The sequence below is a fragment of the Drosophila novamexicana genome, unplaced genomic scaffold (genome assembly GCF_003285875.2).
Source record: "Drosophila novamexicana strain 15010-1031.04,08,12 unplaced genomic scaffold, DnovRS2.1 tig00004554-arrow-pilon, whole genome shotgun sequence".
In the NCBI taxonomy this organism is placed as follows: domain Eukaryota; kingdom Metazoa; phylum Arthropoda; class Insecta; order Diptera; family Drosophilidae; genus Drosophila; species Drosophila novamexicana.
The window spans coordinates 245,456-270,741 of record NW_020825051.1 but is presented as its reverse complement, the minus strand read 5'-3'; the positions used below and the strand labels follow the sequence as shown (position 1 = coordinate 270,741).

The following is a 25,286-nucleotide window of genomic DNA, read 5'->3' as shown; positions in this document are numbered from 1 at the left end:
TTTGCCAGAGCTACATAGAAATATTAAAATTATCAGTAGGTTATATTGCCATATTGGCAAAATCTCTATAAAAAATAATCAATATCTGGTGCATGTTGTAGCCTCGATTTTGTCTTCAGTTAAGTTCGCTCCGATGATATATATACATTTTAATGGTCCTGCAACTGATGCCATTTTATGGCCAACACAGACTCTCTAAGGCACTCGCTCACTCTAACACACACACTCACACACACACACAAATTGTCGTACATGGCCATGAGCAAACGCAAGTATTCAACATCTCTGGCAGCATCTCAGCCAGCCAGCAGCTAAACTCATCATCATCCTCCACACCAGTTTGCACATCAGCTACTACAACACAACAGCAACAACGAAAGCTACGACGTCGTCGATGAGGGTAACATCGAGAGCTGCTAGCAGCAGGCGATTCGCAGATTTTATATTTCAGTTTCGTGTAAATCGTGAAAGCGGCTGGTCAGTTTTGTTTTTGGCTGCAGATCAACAAAAAATAAATAAATAAATAAAGAATATTTACTAAAAGAAAACTAAAAATCGTAAAAGGGGAAATGTGTTATACAAATTAAGTTTGAAATATTCATTGGTAAACAAAATAAAGATTTGCATTTTGTATTGTTTTGCATTGTTCATATCATCATTCGGAAAATCGCGAGTCAGTGCAATTGGCATTAAACCGGATACTCAAGATCTCCAAATTGAAGTCGTTGTCGTCAATGAGCAATAATTCGCCATAAGGTCAAAACAAATAAAAAGCCAGCCAAAGAGTAATATTAATGAACCTTCGGTCTACAAAAGCGTGGAAAGTGGCACAATTTTCCGCGGTACAAAACACAATTTAAAAACCTGGTATTGTCAGTTTTCAGTGCCTATTAATCATACACCTATAAACATATACATATGTAAACCAACACCTATCTCAGCCAGCTGAACAGCGCGTGTTTATTTCTGTTCGTAGGCAAAGAAAATTGCCAGACAAAATAAAAAAGCAAAAGAAAATTCGTGCAAGCCAAAGTAACATATTTATTTTTAACAATTTCGCAACCGTTCGAATTTTGCTCCAGTCCAGCGAATAGAAAATTCTGAACTGTACCGTGAGACAGACTGTCAGAGCAGCAATAGCAACAATAAAACTGATCGCTAAGAAAACCAAACAAGTAAGAGTTCGTATCTTTCGACTACGCAATACTCTGTTATCAGTATAACAGCACTGAAACTTAAGATTCATTATAAATGAGATCTTAAAAATTATATCAGATGTACAGTTTGTGATTTTCGGGGTGGGATTCGATAGCCTAACGGACATTTAAAAACACAATTAAAAAATATAAAAACATATTTATAAAATTATTATAATCATTGGTAAAGGCCTCAGCCAGGTTGAAAAGGATCTTACTGGTTATTGGATTCGTTACCTGAAGACTGTTACCCTTCAAACTGTAAGATCAGAAAGTACAAATTTTTGTATTTGTAATTTTGGTGATTAGCTCGATAACAGTGGAAGACTTAAGTTTTATTCTTAACACTTTGTATAGGATATCTAGCCTTAAACGCGTTTAACAAATAGTACATAGTATGCGCTAATTACGAACAGCTAAGTGGACACTGCTTCAAGCCAATATACCCCTTTTCATTTGTGAAAGTGTAAGAGTATATAAGCAGTGGCAGTCGGCAGTCGGCGTAGATCGGACATACAGTGACGTTGCGTGTTTGGTGAGTAATCAGTATTTCCATGTGTATCAAGTAAGAGTGTTCATGTGAAGAGTACATGACTAGGAGATACCTTGCACTCTTGTCTATAGCACATATTCAAATATATTTGAGCATATACATAAGTATGTGTATACGTCAATATAAAAAAATAAATTAAAAAACAAAAATGTTTGTGCTGAGTGACTGACTGCTAAAAAATATTCTTGCAAAACTTTAAGATGATTGTTATAATTATTAGTTTCTATGGGTTAAATGAACACTAAGGCCATGTTTTGTCTCCCTAAACAAAACATAATGGTTTTCATCCGTTAAACTTCAAACTTACTTTACTGGTTTACTTAAGTGTTCTGGTCGGGAATGCCTGACTTTGAGATTTCTTGAAGCCCACGCTGAGCTGTCATCATACGAATTTTCGCATCATCCTCATATACATATGTATACACAAAATCACAAATACACCCATGCTCCCTGTGGCTGCGCTTCTTTTTCTTTTAGCCGCACACTATGGGATATGCTTTCGTGATATGTTTACTTCATTGTTTATTGTCCGATATTTATGAAAATTTTAACTTATACTTCTGACATCGACGTATTATGCATACGGACGGACAAGGCTAGTCGACTTGGTTATTGGTGCTGACTTGGAGATGACTCCATCTGCCTGTTACGTACATTTGCGCAAAAAGATTATACACTTTTTTTTAAATCTTTGTTTCATTGAAGATTTAAAATCACCTGGCTGGAAAGTGGGGGTCGAAGATGGTAGTTAACTCCCTTTGTAAATATATATTACTAAGCACAGGCCTTTTTGTATTTTAGCATCCGACCAATACAATTAAATTTTTTACCAACTAACCTACACCCCCTTGCGGTGTTGGTAGACCATAAAAGAAACAAATGTAAACATATATAAAACTAGTGGAAATATCTCTATTTATAAAATATATTTTCAAAGCCCTACACAAGAACTTAATGAAAATGTGTGTCAGCCATTTTGACATCTGCAATTCTTGATGACATAACAGTTTTTTGATAACAACTCGATCGGCCTTGAAACCATTTTCGAGGATCTTTATGAAAATTCAATTGAATTTTAAATGTTAGGCACAAAAATAACATGGGCAAGGCCAGGGAATACCGGCTAATTATATTATTTCCTATGAGAAGAATTGGTTGATAAATAAATTATTGTATGAGAAACCGAACTTAGCTTTAAAAAGCTTCACTATGCTATTTATATATATGTGCAAAATCTTACCATCATCGGTATACGTTATCATACGGCTAAACAGGAACAATAGTTGTTTAAATGAGAGCCTAGATAAATTGAATATTTAGTGCATCTAGGTCTTATGGAAATCTCAGGAAACCGACGCGATAATACCAATTGATTGTCGGTTGGTAGATAAACAGATTGTTAGCTGGCCATTACATTAATTTAATCGGGATCGGATGTGTGTCCTTCTGCCTCACACCTGGTATAAAAATAATTATTAACGGTTCATTTAGATTAGTTTGGAAAGAAATAGTTTGCAGTTCGTCTCCCGTCTTAAGCATTTATAATTCACTCCTGCTATTTTAATTCATCACAACATACCTAATTCTAACTTATTACATTCTTCATATTTGTTTACAGAAAACCCGTAGTGGGGATACAATTGCCGCAATGTCGACAGCTACTTGCGCCCGTTTTTGCACACCGATTGCAGGCGTTGGCAAAACTTCAGCATCAACAAAAGGCATTACCTCCCCACAAATAAAAGCAGGAAGCGAAAGCCACTTGACACCAGTGTCATCGCAGCAGAATAAGAAGAAAAATCCTACAGCCAGCTCAACAACAAATAACGCTAATACAGAGGCCACATTTACGTTCAAGTTAGGGTCTGGCACTGTCGGAAGCGACGTGCGCGGAGACAGCTGTAGTGTGGCCTCTAGTGAGTCATCAGATCCCTTAGAATCGGATTATAGCGAGGAAAGCGATGAAGAAGAATCGCAACAGCAGCAAAAAAAACAGACGCAATCCACACACGTCAGCGCCAGCAGTCGTAGTAGCAGCAGCGTCACGTCAACGTCTGTGAATAATGATACCGTCGATGAAGATGGGAAGGACGATGGCCACGACACAGATGATGTCACCAATAACGAGGACTCCGATAAAAGTGATAATGACGACGGCAATGATACTGGCGATGAGGAGACTGACGACGAGTCCGAAGAAAGTAACAGCATTCAAACAGCAAAGGGTGTGCGTAAATATCATTTTGATAACTTTCAGATTATCAAAACTGTCGGTGAGTACCCGCCAAATCAATTCTCATTAATTTCTCAAACAAGTTTTTACAATCATCACCTCGCACTTACTAGTTTTACTGCCTCCGACATTGAACTTGTCTCGATTCACAGTACGAGACAGCAGTCCTCAATAGATAGAATTTCCCAAAAAGTGTGAATTTTTATAAAGTTTACAAATGTGTGTTTGAAACTAATCAGATTCCAAACAATAAATTGCATATTATCGCTTTTCATAACTTTTCCCCAGTTTCGGTGAAACCCGTTTTCATTGTGTTTATGTAGAGCTTTGAAAACATGTTTGAAGTAGACCGTGTTAAGCTTTAATCGGCCCTCATACAATACAATTAAACGTAAACCGATGTCGAAATCCTAATTTTTAAACCTGTATATCTCTAATAGCATTGTTACCGGAGAAAATTTCCAAATCGCTAAAACACGCATTCATTAAGTCCTTTTATAGGGCTTTGACAATTATTTGAAACAAATCGGATAAAACTTAAAACTTAACCAAACAATCTTAGAATCGCATTTTCTACCGGCAAAGCTTGAATTTTTCGAAAAGTGTGAAACACGTCTTAAATGATTTTTCGTATAGATCTTTGGCCCCCATTTTCACCAAAGAGATATGGATTTTTCGAAAAGTGCGAAGATCTTTAAAAATTATTTTGAGGCCGATCGGACGGCAAACAAGAAATTTACTAAATCGCTGAAACAGGTATTCCTTAAGGTGTATGTAGAGCTTTGAAAATAAGTTTGAAGCAAATCGGACAAAATTTAAAACTTAGCCCAAAAAATCTTTCAATTGCATTTCTTCTGAATATGTTTGGATTTTACGTCTTAAGTGATTTTTCATATAGATCTTTGGAAATAAATTTGACCGCGAAACGTCACCCACCAAATCTTTCAATCCCTTTTCCACCAACTAGGATTGATTTAAAAAAAAAAACGCGAGACACACCTATAATAAATTTTAAACATTTTTTAAGCTTTGAATATGAGTTTGAGGTCGATTGGATGGTAACCAAAAAAGTTTCATTCAAACATTTTTCGCTAATTACCCACTGTTGTGGGTTGAATTTGCCAAATCGCAGAAACACGTATTTATTAAGTTCCTTTGTAGAGCTCCGAAAAAAAGTTTGAAGCAAATCGGACAAAACTTAAAACTGCACCAAAATCTTAGAATCGCATTTTTTAGCGAGGATGCTTTGATTCTGCTAAAAATGTGAAACACGTATCAAATAATTATACCCTGAACCCATGGGTATACCCTGAACCAATGGGTATAAGGGTATATTGTATTTGTGCAATATCCAAATGTATGTAACAGGCAGAAGGAAGCATCTCCGACCCCATAAAGTATATATATTCTTGATCAGCATCAATACCCGAGTCTATCTAGCCATGTCCGTCTGTCTGTCCGTCCGTCCGTCCTTATGTATGAACGCAAGGATCTCAGAACCTATAAGAGCTAGAGACTTGAAATTTAAGATGTAGGTACTCCTAGTGCCTGCGCAGATCGAGTATGTTTCCGATAATCGATAACTTACTCCGTTTCCAAGCAATCGATAAAAATCGATATCGATATTTTGTTGTTTGGGCAATTTTGGTAAATAATAAGAGCTAGAGTTACCAGTCTGGACATACAGCTTCCAAAATAGAATATATATATGCATTTGATGTTAGAAGAAGAGGGTTCAGGGTATCACCTAGTCGGGAGCTCCCGACTAGAACTTCTTACTTGTTTTTCATATAGATCCTTGGAAATGAATTTGAGCGCGAGACGGCCCCACCAAATGGATAGATTTTCCAAAAAGTGGGAAACATCCCTGCTTGGAAACGGAGTAAGTTAGATTATCGGAAACAAACTCGATCTGCGCATGGACTAGGAGGACCTACAGCTAATATTTCAGCCTCTAGCTCTTATAGGTTCTGAAATGCTTGCGTTCATACATATGGACGGACGGACGGACGGACGGACATGCTTCCTTCTGCCTGTTACATACATTTGCACAAATACATTGTACCCTTTTTACACATTTTCAATGGGTTCAGGGTATAAAAAGAATTTCCCACGAAAACCTTCTCTTCGACCCATCGTTCTTATGTCAGCTATTTGATATAGTGGTTCCATGTTAACCGGCTTTTGCATGTATGTATGTATGGAGCACAGTGAATCAACTCGGCTGTTGATACTGATCAGGAATATATATACATTTTAGGGTCATCAATTACGCAAATTGAAGGCAATAAGAAATGCATCGCGCCCCCTTTTTACGAGTAATATAATTTTTTCGCACCCCAGACATTAAAGAAAATTACTTTCACGGTTTTTCAATCTGCTTGCGTATTTTCACAAATCGCGTAATTTATTAAAATCATTAATTTAGTACACATCATGTATGCACATTTCTATATATGGGATTTAAAAATTCGATTTAGCTGGGGCAACGAATAAAGTAGTTTATCAATATTTGGATACCCTGATATATAGAATGATCAAAAATATATATATTATATCCATCTCCATAAGGTTCCTGTACAAAACTGTTATATCCTTGTTACTTTTCAAATTTTTTGTAAATGGGGAGAGTTGTCCACATGCCATTTTATCTTTAGTATTGAACGCTTACTTAATATAAGCTATTAACTAAGGCTTGTGTAAAATTGTAAAAAAATGTATATAAATACATATAAATATCATATACAACAGAACAGAATGATCGTTTTACACTTTTTGGAAAATCTATCCCTTGTTGGTGGAAATGGGTTTCAAAGATTTGGGGGGTGACGTTTCGCGCTTAAATTAATTTCCAAGGATCCATAAGAAAAATCATTTCAGACCTGTTTTACGTTTTTCGCAGAATCAAAGCTATCTCGGTTAAAAAGTTCACTCGTTCATTTTCTTGTCGTGAACTAAATCGGACATTTAGTTCACTCGTTCATTTACGCAGTCGGTTATGAACGGTGAATTCCGCTCAGCTATTCAGTCGGTCTTGAACTATTCGCTTAGTTCAGTTAGCTATTCAGTTGCACGCGAACAATATTTTCTGTGAGCTTAAAATCCAGCCATATTATTTGTTTGTTAGCAACTAAACATTTCAAAGGAATGTATTGTTCATGAATTTTAATGACCCGTTCAATCGAATTTGGTCTGAGCTAAACGACACAACTCTACCCGCTAGTATATATTAATATATATATAAATCCATATATCCATCCAATCAACAACCAAGTGATGGGGAATCATGCTAGTCTTGCGGTGAGAAGCTTGAAGCTAAAGAATAAACTATCGTTTATTAAACCTTTTATTCGCATTTACCACCCAGAAACTTATCAAATGTCTATCAAAAATCTCAAATGATTTTTCGTATAGATCTTTGAAAATAAATTTATCACGAAATTTTACACACCAAATCTTGGATCCCCATTTAAACCAAGAAAGTATGCATTCAAATGAATTTAAACAGAGATAAATTGATTGGGTTAATCGGAATGGATGTGCCGGCGGCTGATTGTTGTCTATGTATGCAACATATCTATATATTTGGATCATTTCAATTTTAATTGTTTGAATGGGGATTTTAAATGATTTAATAAGGAGTAAGCGCATTTCTTGGAACAGGCTCGCATATGCCGACTTAGACTGCTTACTTAGACTATTTAAGCCATAACCAGTAAGAGGTTCAAGTCGGGAGCTCCCGACTAGGGGATACCCTGAACCCTCTTCTTCCAACATCAAATGCATATATATATTTTATTTTAGAAGCTATATGTCAAATTTGGTGACTCTAGCTCTTATTATTTACCAAAATTGCCCAAAAAACGGATATCGATATCGATTTTTATCGATTGCTTGGAAACGGAGTAAGTTATCGTTTATCGGAAATAAATTCGATCTGCGCAGGCCCTAGGAGCACCTACATCTAAAATTTCAAGTCTCTAGCTTTTATAGGTTCTAAGATCCTTGCGTTTATACATACGGACGGACGGATGGACGGACAGACAGACGGACATGGCTAGATCGACTCGGCTATTGATGCTGATCAAGAATATATATACTTTATGGGGTCGGAGAAGCTTCCTTTTGCCTGTTACATACATTTGGATTTTGCACAAATACAATTTACCCTTGAACCCCTTAATGGGTTCAGGGTATAAAAATGTCTATGTTTGCAAATTACATTGCATACAAGCACTAATCAAACAATGTATTGTATGGTATGGAATGTTCAAACTATATACTTCCAGAAGCGTCAGCAATTAAATTCCGGATAGTCTTTGCGGTGGGAAAGAGTTTCATACACGGTTTTAAAATAATACTCTAGTTTATAATTATCAGAGGTATGTGGACACACTCTTTTTTTGGTAGAAGATCCAGCACATTATGTGCTATTGTAGCTACCAAGGTTTCATACTGCGTGCGCGTTTGTGTCGATAACGTCTTTCGTAGGCTTAAAGGGAGTTGAGCCGTTTAATTAAAGAGGATAGATATTTCTACCACTATGGTTCCTCGAGAAAATAAAATAAACAAGCGTTGTGCGTAGTTTTCCGCATACTGTACAATTTCTAACTCTGTAACGGAGTTTGGCAAAAAGGTTTAGATTTTTAAATTCTGTCTTTTTATACGCTTGCAGAGGGTATTATAATTTTTTCGTGAAATGTGTAACGCATAGAAGGAGACTTCTCCGACCCCATAAAGTATATATATTCTTCATCCGCATCAACAGCCGAGTCGATATAGCCATGTCCGTCTGTCTGTTTCTATGCGAACTAGTCTCTCAGGTTTAAGGCTATCTTTATGAAACTATGCAGAAGTCCCTCTTTCTGTTGCACGCAGTACATATGTCAGAACCAGCTGGATCGGATCACTATATCATAAAGCTGCCATAGGAACGATCGGTCGAAAACTAGGTTTTTGATTAAAAGCCTTTTTTGTTTATTAAGATATCTTGACCATCTTAACACTCAGCCTTTTATTGTATTTCATATAAAATCATTATAAGCAGGTAACAAGAATCGGGTGATTAATTGAGTATTTTTGGCTTCGATTTACTTACGCTAAGTATGCCGTTAAACTGTAGATCAGTCATAGCTTATGGATCCAGTTAGTTAGTTACTCAGCGCCAATGTGGATTGTTACACGAATGCATAATTGTATGGCATCTAAGTGCTCTGTAAGTTGTGCAGACCGATTTCGTACATCAGGTCCTCAAACCAGAAACAGACAAAAAGTTAACTAAAACTTAAAACTTTCGAAAGCAGTGCAGATCTATGTATGTATGTATCTAACAATTTGATTGACTTGTATAGTGGTCCAATGCTTTTCTAGAAAGCCGAAATGCTGCGTTGGAGATATTCATTGGCCTAATAAGAATTGGTCGATTTCGGGAAAAAGAAGCATGCTGCACAATAATGGATGTTATTACCCTTCCCATGGTTTTGTATGGTTAAAATAATAGGTTAATGGATATTTAACGGATTTTATTATTTCTCTTTTTGCGATATGGCAGCGCGTCACAATGACTTAAGATAGCGGGTAACGGAGGAAGTTTAAAAGAGATTTATAGCGAAGTTGTCAGTACAGGCCCATTCATCGGACGGGTATTTTAAGTAATTGATTAGCTTTCCACAGAGGATGCTTTGAGCTGGTTGGAGAAAGTTGTTCGACGTGTTAAACGCACTGTTTTCCTCCTTGAATACTCTGGTGATGTTACTAGTTCGTATTATTGCAGTTGGTGAGTGCGGCATTCTCGTCTTATTCTTCGTTAGTGGAGTTGGCTTAAATTGGGAATTAAGCGGTATGAGTAACACGTGTTGCTTCGATGAATGGTAGCTTAGATTAAAACATCTCCAGGAATTTGTAAAGTAGTAGTATATTAGCAAGAGCTTGCTAGTAGGTATGAGGGTTCTTATAAGCGTAATGTCTATAATGTTAAATTGCAAAAGTTACGCCGGAAATGGATTAAGCCTGAATAGCTGAAATTGTAATTTGTATCCTTTAGAGAAAAGGCTAGTAGTATTAGCACTATTTTTCATATAAACATAATGTTACAAACTATCAACCTATCTTTTTGAATAGCACCAGCAACTATGGCATTAAACTAAAACAATACTACACTAAAACAATAATACCCCAGGTTTCGAACCCTAATCCTCGCTGTTTAATTTCCTTAATAACACTCTGTTATTTAATTTAAACATTTCATCTGCCGAGGACTGCAACGCCAGAAGTAAACAGTCTGAATATTTAAGTAGGAGTTTATATATTTATATTATTTGATACTTGTAAAACTTTGTGTCTAGCTCTTATAATTTATGAAATTTGCTTAAAATCGATATCGATTTTAATCGATTGCTTGGAAACGGGTTAAGTTACCGATTATCGGAAACAAACGCGTAAGCGAATATAAGTATATACTTAATGAGGTCGGATACGCTTCCTTCTGGCTGTTACATATATTTTACCCATTTTTAATGTCATTATACGAATTGAGGCCTGAGGAAAATTGACTGCTTTGTGTTAAGATTCTTTACATTCTGAAGTTCTTGAGTTTAAACTTAGCTCACTTTTAAGCAATGATAACGACCGACTCGACAACGAACGACATACCGGTAATTATTTATTTTTACAACCTTCTAATACTCTTGTCCCATAACAGCAGAGCCGTTGAAGCCATGTCCGTCTGTTGTTTCTTATTTCCTATTATTGGTTACTTGTCAAAATTCGGTAATAGTTCTTAGATTTAATGCGCATTTTTGATTCTCCAAAAAAAAATTAAAATCTGTGAGTTAAATTGGCTAATATTTATAATAAATTGTCGTCCAAAGGTTCGCTTTAGGTACTGTCGTAAGCTTTGATTTATTTTCAAAGTCGTTCAATATAAGTATTTGCTTTACATACTTAGCTTTCGCCTAATTATTTGGAATGCCTATCCATAACGGTCCCGGCAACTGAGCTGCGTAGGAATGGCAGGTTTTGTTATGACAACTGAATATATATAGGTCGGTCAGATGCAGTCGTTGTTGTTACTCTACTTGTGAACGAGACAGTAGGTTTCACCGAAACCGGTGAAATCGATGAAAAGCAATGCACGGCAAGGTATTGAACCTTGTTTAGCGCAAAGTGTAATGCCAAAGCTGTCTGTCGTGTACCGTTGGTGTATTAATAAAGGTCGGTGACACTAGCAAATTATCAGCGTTGTTACGTTGAATCGATTCGAGTTTTGCACGAAATTAGATCCATGCCACGAAATGAACTATTCTTGTTTCCATCTTTAAATGAGAACACCTAACTGTTTACAGAATAACTATTTTTCTAGACCACAATAAAAATGATGGATCTTTCTTATTGTTCATTGTATTTATACAAGTTTTAATATACTAGCGGGTATTGCTCTGCCTTGCCCGTGGCACGTATAAAAAAAATGTTCCCAAAAAGCTTTTAAAATGAATTTGACGCTGATCGGTCGGTAAACAAACAACTTTCATACAAACGTTTTCCGCAAATTTACCACTGATCGCTGGAACAAGTATTATTTAAGTTCCTATGTAGAGCTTTGAAAATAAGTTTGAACCAAATCGGACAAATCTTAAAACTTAGAAATCTTAAAAGTCTTAGAATCGCACCAAATCTTTGACCTCCACCAAGGAGGAATGGATTTTTCGAAAAGTGTGAAACACTCCTCAAATGAATTTGAACAAAGATTTTTGAAAATAAGTTTGAGGCCGATTGGATGGTAAACAAAAAAGTTTTATACAAATGTTTTTCGCGATTTTGCACACTTACGGATGGAATTTCCCGAAACCCCGTCTTAACGTGCACCTTCATCACATAAGGTAAGGATAGTGAAAACGTTTAACGTTCACAATTGGTTGCAGCATCTTGTTTGTTATGCAAAACTTTTGCTTAGCAAAACCATTATTCCCATATCAATCAATGAAAAATTAAATAATGCGTTCCAGGTCGAAAAAAATACACTCTAATATGTTTCTATTTGAACTTTTTTTGAAAGAAAGTAATATAAAATGCAAAAAACTTTTAAAGAACTGAAAAAACACACCAAATATTTTAAATTCAGCTTTTATTGAAAGGAAGTTCAATGAAACGTATAAAATTTTTTAAGAAACTGAATATATATTGGGTGGAAGGAGACAATCTGAAATTAAAACAATTAAAAGCTTCTAGTCGGGAGCTCCCGACTTGGGGATACCCTGAACCCTCTTCTTCCAACATCAAACGCATATATATTCTATTTTAGAAGCTATATGTCAATTTTGTTGACTCTAGCTCTTATTATTTACCAAAATTGCCCAAAAAACATGATATCGATATCGATCCTTATCGATTGCTTGGAAACGGGGTAAGTTATCGATTATCGGAAACAAACTGGATCTGCGGGAACTAGGAGCACCTACATCTAAAATTTCAAGTCTCTAGCTCTTATAGATTCTGAGATCCTTGCGTTCATACACACGGACGGACGGACGGACAGACAGACGGACATGGCTAGATCGACTCGGCTATTGACGCTGATCTAGAATATATATACTTTATGCGGTCGGAGATGCTTCCTTCTGCCTGTTACATACATTTGCATTTTGCACAAATACAATATACCCGTATACCCATTTTCAATGGGTTCAGGGTATAAAAACAAAAATAGTGATATGCTAAATAGCTATGTTTTGATATCGATTCTTATCGATTGCTGGAAAACGGGGCAAACTATCGAGCCCTTAGGTCCTATAGACTCCGAGATTGATGGAAGGAACGACAGACGGAAATTGCTTAAGGTCTAAAAACTATATAGTCGTTTAACCGCTGTAAATAGACCGTATAGGTTTATTCTGTATATTATATATATTCCGAAAATTTATAAGCGTATGTTATTGAAAATTGTTTTTTGGCAATTTGCCCAAAATTCATATACTATAGCTAGGAGCTGTTGGTGGTAGGGAGGATAGTGGTGACATAGCTTGCTTCACCTTTGGATGCTTGTCTTGGCGCGATTACACAAACGAATTGAGAATATTAAAATTATAAACAATTTTCGGGCGCCTTGCGGTTTGCAGTTGTTATTAATAAAAATGACCTAAAATGCATATTGCATAGTATGACAAAATTACACAAAATCAATGCCGAAAGACCACAGAAACTAACCAGAGTTATCATACACCCTACATTACGTTACGCTATATGACAGCCAATAAACGGCAAAGACAGACCACGTTTTTGGTAGATTTAAGTGTCCAAATAAAGGGTATATACTTTTTTCTCTCGTAAAAATTTTTTTTAAAAAAAGATTTTTAAAGTTAGTCGTTTTATTTTCCAGCCGTGGATCGGCTGCCCGGTTCAAAATTCGCATCCTTAATTATCCGATCGAGCTAGTTGCACTAGCCTCATACTTTACCAGCATTTACGTTTTTATGGCAGCATACATAACTACTTATATGTATATCAATAGAAAATCTATTTTTTGAATTCACAAGGAACACTCGCATCTAAATGTATGCTTGTGTGCACATTTGTACAAAACTCTTGCGCTTTGCGCCAGCTGCTTGCCAATATGACCATAACCAAAAAATTTGTTATTTATGTATTTCATTTATTTTGTATTTATTATAAATTAATGGTCGACAAAGCGAGCGTCAACCTAAGTATTTAATATACAAGAGTATACAAATTAAACGGTAAGAGCCTAATCGCAACGTTGGAGGTATTTTATTTGCCTGTCCGGCCAGCTATGACCCTTTTCACAGTTAATTTTGTCAGAGACGTTATTAGAGTCCACAGCTAAAATTGAAATAGTTAGTACAGATAAAAAATAATCTTAATTGAACATTATTATTTTAGAATGTAAAATAAACCAGCGGGTAGTACCCGGCTTTGCCAGTGGCAAGTTTTGTTCTAAAATTTTTAGATATTACTTTGTTATTCAGTTCTCGCCATGTGGAAAATTTAAACATGGGTAAACCAAAAGCTTTCGTACAGTTGGTTTCCACCAATTGACCAAAGTTATAGCTGGAATTACCAATTTAGTGTGTCAGTTTCATTTTTGCGGCTTGCATTGTTTTTGTAAAAGGGTATCGGGCATGTAACATTTTGAATATTGTTTGTAATGATGTGTTGTTTGTAATTACAATTTCAAATATCATATGACTCTGTGCACCATGACATTTTACTTATTAAACTTGATCGAATAGGTTTCCCCCTGTCTCTTTTGCTTTGGATTAATTCTTATTTAAAAGGTAGGACCCAAAGAGTAATGGTGAGGCTGACTACCTCTAAACGGGTTCACGTTACTTCTGGTGTTCCTCAAGGTAGTCATCTTGGACCTAAGCAAGCGATGTGACAGGCTTAAAACACTTTCGCGGGAGTTGTTGACATTTTCTATATATAATTCGGCAGTAAACGTAGTAAAAAAGTTAAAAATGCAAGCGAAGAATACAGATGTGGCCGCAAAATATATTTTGGGCGACTGCATTCGCAAATGTACGTAGATACTCATTACAGCCATCCATACACAAGCCAATGAAATGGTCGTGAGCTGACGAATGATCACAAAGACGTCTGTGTCAAGTGGACCCTCGGTTAACGAACGTCCCGCATAACGAACAAATTTTTTTGGGAAAAAAATTTTCTTTTAACGAACGAAGTTTCGCATAACGACCAACGAAAAAGGTGGATAGCAATGACATCGCTGAGCTTGTGGCAGAGCAGAGTGAAGATCTTACTACCGAAGAGCTTGTAGAATTGCAATGTGCTTTACAGCAAGATGTTGAAAAGCAGACTTTATCTGACGAGGAGATAACAGAAGAACAGCAACCGTCTAGTGCAATCAGAGAAATGCTCAAAGCATGGGAATCTGTGGCATCATACGTTAAAAAGCATCACCCCAATTAGACAGAGGATATACGTGCAACATTCAACGACAATGCTGTGTCTCATTTTCAACAAATTTTGAAGCGACGTCAGAAACAAACGACTCTAGGCAGTTTTTTGTTTAAAAAAACTAGGTATGCATTTACACATTTTTAGATTGTCTCCTTCTGTCCAATACATATTCAGTTCCTTAAAAATTTTATACGTTTAATTTAACTTTCTTTCAATAAAAGCTGAACTTAAAATATTTGGTGTATTTTTTCAGTTCTTTAAACGTTTTGTTGCATTTAATATTACTTTCTTTAAATAAAAGATCAAATTGAAACATATAAGAGTGTATTTTTTTCAACTTTGAACGCATTATATTATTTAACATTGATTGAAATGGGAATAATGGTTTTGCTTAACAAACGTCTTGCATAACGAACAAGATGCTGGAACCAATTGTGTACGTTAACCGAGGGTCCACTGTATATGATATCAGTGCTTATGACCGACAAGATGTGGAAGCCCAGACCCGCGTAGCCTGCTGCCCGATACCGGGACTTCACGATCAGGCTTTGTTATGAGTCCGGGCGACTATACACAGTTTAATATTTTAATTAATAATGGACTTTTGGAAAATTTGTATACCCATTTAAAATGGATAAAAAGGGTATATTTTATTTGTGCAAAATGCAAATGTATGTAACAGGCAGAAGGAAGCATCTCCGATCCCATAAAGTATATATATTCTTGATCAGCATCAATAGCCGAGTCGATCTAGCCATGTCCGTCTGTCTGTCTGTCCGTCCGTCCGTCTGTCTGTCCGTCCGTCTGTCAGTCCGTCCGTCCGTCCGTCACTCCGTCCGTATGTATGAACGCAAGGATCTCAGAATCTATAAGAGCTAGAGACTTGAAAGCTAGAGACCTAGTGCCTGCGTAGATCGAGTTTGTTTCCGATAATCGATAACTTACTCCTTTTACAAGCAATCGATATCGACATCCTGTTTTTTGAGCAAATTGGGTAAATAATAAGAGCTAGAGTTACCAAACATGATATGTTGCTTCTAGAATATTATATATATGTCAAGTATCTCTCATTTTATGCCTATCGCCACCTCCCCGCTACCACCACAGAGCTATAAATCAAGTTAAAAACCCAATTTATATTGCAACCAATTTAAGCAACAATTTAAATGCAATTGACTTTTTCAGAATACACAAATATTTTATGGTACAATAAGATATACTGTAGAAAATTTCATAAAGATCGGTTAAGAAAAAAACAAAGTTATTCGCAAATGCATAATTGGATGGGGCAGCTAGCGAAACTTTAAGAATTTCTGTATACATGTACACACACATTCATGCGTGTCTGCTTCGCATTCCAACAGCATGGTAAATGCGACTTTATTCTGTAATGATATTTTACTTCCCTTTTATACCCTGAACCCATTAAAAATGGGTATAAGGATATATTGTATATGAGCAAAATCCAAATGTATGTAACAAGCAGAAGGAATATTCTCTGACCCCATAAAGTATATATTTTCTTGATCAGCATCAATGGCCGAGTCGATCTAGCCATGTCTGTCTGTCTGTCCGTCCGTCAGTCCGTCCGTCCGTCCGTATGAACGCAAGGATCTCAGAACCTATAAGAGCTAGAGACTTGAAATTTTAGATGTAGATGCTCCCGCGCAGATCGAGTTTGTATCCGATAATCGATAACTTATTCCGTTTCCAAGCAATCGATAAAAATCGATATCGATATTCTGTTTTTTGGGCAATTTTGGTAAATAATAAGAGCTAGAGTCACCAAACTTGACAAATAGCTTCTAAAATAGTATATATATATGCATTTGATGTTGGAAGAAGAGGGTTCAGGGTATCCCCTAGTCGGGAGCTCCCGACTAGAACCTCTTACTTGTTCTAAGATGTTTTTTAAGCGAAGCTCTTAGGTTTTAAGAGCTAGAGCCCCAAACTTTATATGTAGTTTCTAGTATAGTTGATACAGGATATGTATATTAACTATCCGTATTATTTTGTTGCTCAAAAGCTGGGCAGTGACTCTTCGGAGTGAGTTCTGAGCTGCTGTTTTTTTTCATGATGTCAAAATAGAACAAATATCCTCCAATGGTCCAAATCTTTGGGATATCCTTGCGTATCTTAAGGTCTCTAAAGGTTTTTGATAATTCAAAGCGTGATCTGCAATGGTATAAGCACATTTTGAATGGTATGATCTCCCAAAGTATGTAGTGCTTCTTTTGACTAGTGCATTCTTGAGATTTCGTGTCAAGCTTGGGTGTTTCAGAGGCAGAGAAAACATCAATACTTTGCATAGGCACATGTAACAATTTAATGACATGGCTATATCTGTCAATCGTAGAAGACCCACCATTGATGCTTTTTTTTTTTTAGACATTCAGCCAGTTTTGCCCTAGTTTCACATAACATTTTCCTGGGATTGTGATAAAAATGGAGAATATATGATTTACATTGTGGTGTAATACAGGCAACAGCTTTCAACAAGAACTTCAAACTTTGGGCTACCCGTTTCGCAAAGTTTTCAAAATAGTCAAAATATTTCATGGCAAATGCATATTCTATTCTATTCATTCTCTATGCAGATGTGTAAGATGTGTATCGGGCAGGTTTTCTAAAATGATATACATATCATAAAAGATTAAATGGTATACATTAAAGTAATTATGTAAATACAGGGGTGAGGAAAAAAATAAACAACATTTTAAAATTTTACAAAATAATAGCTTCTAGGAAGAGTTAAGACTTTAAAATCGGTTATTAGATTCTTAAGTAATGATCAGAAATGCAAAAAAAAAGTCTTGTCCTGCACCACACTACTACACTGAAATTCAAATCATTGTATAGACCAAGCCACAAGGATTCATCCTCAACAAGTAAGAGTGGTCTAGTCGGAAGTTCTCTCATCTGGTGTCGAGCTCGCACCGACCGTATTATTTTGTTGCCAGAACCACACCAAAAATGAATTAAATTGCACACATAATACACAGCATTGAACGCAATACAATCGCAATTGAAGTTATGATTATAGAATTCAATAAAGCACATGTATACTGAAATTATTAAGGCGATAGCTATAAAATGAAAGATACATGGTCCTTATAGACAATTCTTGAAGTTTAACATATTTACTTATGAAATAGGATTTCGATATCGATTTGAATCAATTGCTTGAGAAAAGGACAAGGAAAAAACGCTGGTGCTGCGCGGGAACTAGGAGAACCTACGACTAATTTAATTTATCTATCTATATCAGACATGCCAATATGAACTCACTTTCTATGTTGATCAAGTATATATATACTCTATGGGGTCTTCCTTCTGCCTGTATGTATGGAACATTAGCACACTGATTAATGATGTAATTTATTAACCATCTTCAACGAGTACAATGCATGAAAAGAATATGTGTATTTGAAAATGTTGGCGTTTTTAATTGATACGATTCGGATGGTACCTAAAATTACAAGCGATATAAAATCGAAAAAAAAGAGAATCCAGAAAACATCACCCGCACAACCGAATAAGCTCGTGTTCTCAAGCTTATGTATTTGACCCTTATTGTCATTTCTTGCTTAATTCGTATTTCTCTCTCTTTGATTTCAGGCACTGGTACATTTGGACGGGTTTGTCTATGCCGTGATCGTATTTCCGAAAAATACTGTGCTATGAAAATTTTGGCTATGACAGAAGTCATACGCCTTAAACAAATTGAACATGTTAAGAATGAACGAAATATATTGCGTGAAATACGACATCCTTTCGTCATCTCCTTGTAAGTACTATGTATCTGGACCTTACATTTTCCTGAAATATATATATAATATACTGATGAAATGAGAAACATGTCTGAAATAATTCCTTTGAAATTGGCTTAAAACAATTCGGGAACAGATCTTTTACAATATGTTTGATTGCAAACAAAAAATGTTCATGAAACCATATTACATTAATTTAAAATAGCTTCGGATGGATTATCCTTAATCGATAAAACACGGTAAGTTCGGTTTGGGGGCTTTGAAAGAAGTTTGAAGTCGATCGCCCAAATCTAAAACTTCGCCAAAAAACCATTGCAACTCATTTTCCGAAGAGGATTTTGGGGATCGTTTTTTTTCCGGCTACTACTACGAATGCTAACCATTAGTGTATACGATAAATACTGCGTTAGCTTGATTCGTATGTCGGTGATTATGAGAGCCATGTTACTTGCTAATTCAATAATACTTTTATCAATCGGGAGAGGCAGTCGAAAAAGGACGTTATACAAAATATTCCGTAATATGGCTTGGGTAGGAGAACAAGCCTTTAGATTTCCCATATTTTATTTAGCTTTAGATTTCTAACGATCATTAAAACTGTGGTAACCGTAACTTCGCCAATTATTCACCAGACTGACCGCTTTGTGAGCCGATTAATTTAATTGTAGACCTAATCCAGAAGGTTTACTTGGGTGACACATATGTAATTCTAAGAAATTTTTTTGTTTTCCCCATGCCGACAACATTTGCTGTATGGTCGTGGCCTGCAGCTCATAGGAGTAGCTGCTACAACAACCAAGGCTCTACATTGGAGTCTTTCTTGGACGAATAATATGAATGACAAATGCATTTTAAAATATCTTCGATTCTTATTATCCAATCTTTTTTAACAAATATAGCATGCGAATTTTTATACCCTGAGCCCATTAAAAATGGGTATAAGGGTATATTGTATTTGTGCAAAATGCATTTACAGGCAGAAGGGAGCTTCTCCGACCCCATAAAGTATATATATTCTTGATCAGCATCCATAGCCGAGTCATTCTAGCCATGTCCGTCCGTCCGTCCGTCCGTCCGTCCGTCCGTATGTATGAACGCAAGGATCTCAGAACCTATAAGAGCTAGAGACTTGAAATTTTAGATGTATGTGCTCCTAGTGCCTGTGCCGATCGAGTTTGTTTCCGATAATCGATACCTTACTCCGTTTTCAAGCAATCGATACCGATATCCTGTTTTTTGGGCAATTATGGAAAATAATAAGAGCTAGAGTCACCAAACTTGACATATAGCTTCTAAAATAGAATATATATATATATGCATTTGATGTTGGAAGAAGAGTGTTCAGGGTATCCCCTAGTCGGGAACTCCCGACTAGAACCTCTTACTTTTTTTTTTCTTGCTGGTGTGGCTGTTGAGTAGAGTCGACAGCAGTAATTTGGTTAGTTGCGAGTTCGAACCCAGCCAAGGGAACTTTTTTTTAAATTTATTTAGTGTTGGAATAAGAGGGTTCAGGGTATTTCCTAGTCGGGAGCTCCGTACTTGAACCTCTTACTTGTTTAGGTTTGTTTTCTTGCAGAGGGGCTGCTGGTAGTGTTGGTGGAACTGATGGCTGGAGTGAGTTTTTTGGCAGTATAGAAAATATTTCTTGTTCTAAAGATTTTGCCGCTTCATCGGCATTGGAAGCATAGAAAAATCCGAACTTTTTGAACCTGGGCTCTAAAGCTGTCGCGAAGCTGGTAGCAGTTCTTGTTTCGTAATGCGAAAATCTTTTTGGTACTCGCTTCTTGTTTAACTCAACTGTGCAGAGTGCTGCCTTTGCTTTTATTTGCGACGAATACGGACGGACGGACAGACGGACGGACTTGCCTAGATCGACTCGGCTATTGATGCTGATCAAGAATATATATACTTTATGGGGTCGGAGATGCTTCCTTCTGCCTGTTACATACATTTGGATTTTGCACAAATACAATATACCCTTTTTACCCATTTTAAATGGGTTCAGGGTATAAAAAGCATATTATCAATACTTGATTGACTTACATATATTTTAGAAATGACGGATTGACGACATTTATCATTAAAACCTTTTAATCTGCTTTATCTTGTAATTATAATCTTTCCTTTCTTCGTCTTACAGAGAATGGTCCACCAAGGATGAGTCTAATCTATACATGATCTTTGATTATGTTTGCGGCGGTGAGCTGTTTACATATCTGCGCAATGCAGGGAAATTTACTAGTCAAACTTGTAAGTTGGACCATAAGTCGATCCCACAAAAAATAAAAGCTTTTTTTCTTCAGCGAATTTCTATGCAGCTGAAATTGTCAGTGCTCTTGAATACCTGCACTCACTGCAAATTATATATCGGGACTTAAAACCAGAGAATTTGTTAATAAATAGAGATGGCCATATAAAGATAACCGATTTCGGCTTTGCTAAAAAGCTCCGTGATCGAACATGGACATTATGCGGCACGCCTGAATATATAGCTCCAGAGATAATACAATCTAAAGGCCACAACAAGGCAGTCGACTGGTGGGCGTTGGGTATGTTATACTGAAGCCTATGTTTCACCATAATATTATTTCGTTCATTTTTTTACAGGTGTACTTATTTATGAAATGCTCGTGGGGTATCCGCCATTTTATGATGAGCAACCATTTGGCATTTACGAAAAGATATTGAGCGGCAAAATTGAATGGGAGCGCCACATGGATCCCATTGCTAAAGACCTAATAAAAAAGTTGTTGGTAAATGACCGAACAAAGAGACTGGGTAACATGAAGGTAGGAAGTAAATGTTATTTTTGAGTATTTCGTAATAATTAGAGATACTAGCTTCAATAAAATACCATGATAAAAGACTGGACAAATTAATTGCTTATGATGTTTTTTATCTCAGGTTCTTGTCGGCGTCAATAGCTGAATCGATCTAGCCATGTCCGGTTGTCATGTGCATTAAGAAAAAAAAAAGGTCCACGATAACTGCCTTGAGGTACACCAGAAGTATCGTCACCCTCTTTCGAGGTAGTCAACCTCAGCATATAAAGCCATGATAGTCATGCTACCCCTATAATCTAGGCATGTCCATGTCTGTCCCGTCCCGTCTAGCCGTCCGTCTATGCGTATGTAGGTACCCAAGCGTGGAACGAGTTTGTTTTCGATAATTGATAATTTTTCCGGTTTCTAAGCTATCGATAAAATCTATATCGAAATCCTGTTTTTTTTTTATATTTCTGATTTAGATTCTGGAATAGTAAGATCAAATCTCGTTTTGTAGTTATCGTTTTTATAACCTGAACCCATTAAAAATGGGTATAAGGGTATATTGTATTTGTGCAAAATCCAAATGTATGTAACCGGCAGAGGGAAGCATCTCCGACCCCATAAAGTATATATTCTTGATCAGCATCAATAGCCGAATCGATCTAGCCATGTCCGTCTGTCTGTCAGTCCCTCCGTCCATCCGCCCGTCCGTCCGTCCGTATGTATGAACGCAAGGATCTCAGAACCTGTAAGAGCTAGAGAAATTTTAGACGTAGGTGCTCCCAGTGCCTGCGCAGATCGAGTTTGTTTCCGATAATCGATAAATTACTCCGTTTCCAAGCAATCGATAAAAACCGATATCGATATTTTGTTTTTTGGGCAATTTCGGTAAATAATAAGAGCTAGATTCACCAAACTTGACATATAGCTTCTAAAATAGAATATATATATGCATTTGATGTTGGAAGAAGAGGGTTTAGGGTATCCCCTAGTCGGGAGCTCCCGACTAGAACCTCTTACATGTTTGTGCTGTGTATGTGCTGATATTTCAATTTTTTCGATTGATACTAAAGGAAGTATCTCCAACCCCACAAAGTATATATATTCTTGATCAGTATCAACAGCGGAGGCGATATTGCCATGTCCGTCTGTTAGACTGTATGTTTCTATGCGAGCTAGCCTCTCAGTTTGAAAGGTATTGTCATGAAGTATTTTTTAAATTTACTATGCTTTTCATATATTATAAAATCCTAATAACATCGGACCACTTTATCAAATACTATCATGTGAACGAACGGTCGAAAATAAAGTTGTTGTATGGAAAACTTTTTTGTTTTTCAAGATATTTTGACCAAGCTCAGGATTTTTATTATAAAAAAGTTTAATTTGTTGCCTTCTTTTTTCTCTATAATACCCGCAGAATGGTGCTGATGACGTTAAGAGGCATCGGTGGTTCAAGAACTTAAATTGGAATGACGTCTATAACAAGAAGCTTAAGGTAAGTGGTACAAACAACACAGACTCATTTTGATTGTAAACTAGTCGCCTAAAAACGAATGGATGTATACGATGAATTATGTCAGTCTAGCCATGATGATTGGAGATAGAGATTAGAATGAAGAGAATGTATTAAACACAGTACTAGGCACATTCCGACAACTGAATACATTCGTAAAATGTAAATATAGATTTTCTTTAAAAAGTAACAGTGCGCTAGAGTAGAGTACCTGACTGGTAGACACCTTAAATCCAACGTCGTGCTTCAGGTATAAATTACAAATTCCTTCTATGTTAACATCAACACAAAAAACACACATACATATCGAAAGTTTTTCCATTTTGGAATTAGGACTGTGCAAAAGGAAAGTCCATACGCGTATCGTAATAATGTGCTAATCCTCCTTGTTTGTAAACGAACCGAACATACATATTTGTAACGATCATATGATTAAAATAATAAACAAATCTTGCATAAGTCACGTTCAATTCTGTATACAGGATAGCTTAGATTAAAACTGACACTGTTATAGTGTGTCTTTAATTATTAACCGTTTTGTGTGTTTATTGCAGCCACCAATTTTACCTGATGTCCATCATGATGGTGATACAACAAATTTTGATGATTATCCCGAAACGGATTGGAAGCCCACCACTGCAATTGACCAGAAAGATTTGCAGTTATTTAATGATTTCTAAACGAAACTAAAAATAGAACAATAGATTCAATCGTTAATTTATTTAATATGTGCAAAATTAAGCTGTGGCAAAAATTTAATGTAATCATAATTAAACAAATAAGTGTTAAACAAGTATAAAATTCATAGCAAAATGGCTAAAAGAGTTTAATCTTTTTGAGAGGGCACCCCTATCCCTAAAATTTATATATATTATTGGTCAGCAACAGCGGCCAACCTGATCTAGTCACTTATATCTTTTCGTCGTGCATTTTCGACGAGGTGCCCTCGTCTTACTTGATTATATAGGTATTAAGCAAAAACGAGAAATAAAAGAATACTAGAAGAATACTAAACGAGTTTACCTAAAAATATACTTTAAAATTCAAAGTATTTTTTAAGATCATAGCTAAAATTCATTCATTTGATGAAGGGAAAGAAACTCTGTTCGTTTTTTTTTAACACACTGAAACGATTGAAAATGGGCAAAGAGTTTTGTGCAAATGTAGGTAACAGACAGAAGGAAGCATTTCCGAATACAATATATATTATTGATCAGCATTAATTGCGGAATCGATCAAGCAAAGTCCTGTCCGTCCGTATTTAGGATCGCTTCAAACTAAGAACTTATAAGTGCTAGAGTGATAGTGCCCGCGCAATACGTGTTCCAATAATCGCTCAAATCGATATCGAAATCCAGTTTTGAGTAAAAATAAGGTTAGATTCTCGAATTTCACATTTTGTTCGATGATGGATTGCTGTTATGGCTCTTGAGTAGAGGGGATGGAAAGTATGTTTTCGAGACATAATCATCTCATTATTGTATAAAGTACATCTTACCTCACCCCGTAGCTGTAATACGCTTCTCATACTGGACTACATTTTTGGCTTTGAGTTCCATTTGTTTTATATTGAGCTTCTATGTTTGTCTTCGGTCCAAGTACATTTCTAACTATTTCGGGGAGTCAGTATAGTGATGCCATTGAATGTTCCTGGCTTCTTGCAAGAACTACGATTCAACAACCTTACAATGATGGCAGTATCATTAGCGTATTTAGCTGGCTCGACATTACGACTGATGGATATGTTAGCTGTGAAAAATGTGTCGTGGGACTGGTTGTAGCACATTTCGTTGGGGCACTCAGGCGTTCATAGCGTATAGTTTGAATGAACTATCATGGGGTTGGACATAAAATATTCTGATAGTAAGATATGGATTTATTATGAGGTAATATGGTGCAGGTAGCTATTTTGTAATTTTGAGTAATAAATATAAGGTCCACTATCTATTAAGCGCCTGTGTGACATCTAAGAAGACCTCAGCAAACACATTTGTAATGATTTTTAAGATTCGATAGCATTGCTCAATTGTTCCGTGTCCTCTTGCGCACCCAAGCTGGTGTTAGGGTATAATGGAAAGATTTTCCAGCACAGGTAACATTCAAAGTGCATAGTATTTTTAAACATACTTTAAAGAACGTCCCAGCAAATTTATGGGATGGTACGATGATACACAATCTTCTTCAATTTTTAAACCAATCTTATTTGGTTTGAGCAACATTATCAAGGCATATCCATTGATTTGGGATGTAAGCCAATCTAAGCATGGCGTTGAATATATGATGCGTTTGGAAGAACAACGAATTTATGATACCCT

The 25,286-nt window shown here is 36.3% G+C and overlaps 1 protein-coding gene across 3 annotated transcripts; it reads left to right on the top strand.

The window, feature by feature from the left end:
• The first annotated feature begins 498 nt into the window (after positions 1-498).
• LOC115769718 (cAMP-dependent protein kinase catalytic subunit 3) lies at positions 499-23,956 on the top strand. 3 transcript variants are annotated; one of them, XM_030714647.1, is made up of 8 exons: positions 499-604; positions 3,368-4,022; positions 18,536-18,704; positions 20,828-20,937; positions 20,991-21,236; positions 21,295-21,476; positions 22,876-22,953; positions 23,526-23,956. In XM_030714647.1, exons 2-8 carry the CDS (start codon positions 3,398-3,400, stop codon positions 23,649-23,651), a joined length of 1,536 nt encoding a protein of 511 aa, XP_030570507.1. In that variant the 5' UTR covers positions 499-604; positions 3,368-3,397; the 3' UTR covers positions 23,652-23,956. The 3 variants fall into 3 exon arrangements, with proteins under 3 accessions (XP_030570507.1, XP_030570506.1, XP_030570508.1); XM_030714646.1 differs by having other exon boundaries at positions 499-1,175; XM_030714648.1 differs by lacking the exon at positions 499-604 and adding an exon at positions 1,602-1,731.
• The last annotated feature ends 1,330 nt before the right edge of the window (positions 23,957-25,286 follow it).

Excerpts from the sequence above, each read along its gene's own strand:
- LOC115769718 (XM_030714647.1), top strand. The coding sequence starts at position 3,398 with ATGTCGACAGCTACTTGCGCCCGTTTTTGCACACCGATTGCAGGCGTT. Across the intron at positions 4,023-18,535 it reads TCAGATTATCAAAACTGTCG|GCACTGGTACATTTGGACGG; the intron begins GTGAGTACCCGC and ends CTTTGATTTCAG. Across the intron at positions 21,477-22,875 it reads AGAGACTGGGTAACATGAAG|AATGGTGCTGATGACGTTAA; the intron begins GTAGGAAGTAAA and ends TAATACCCGCAG.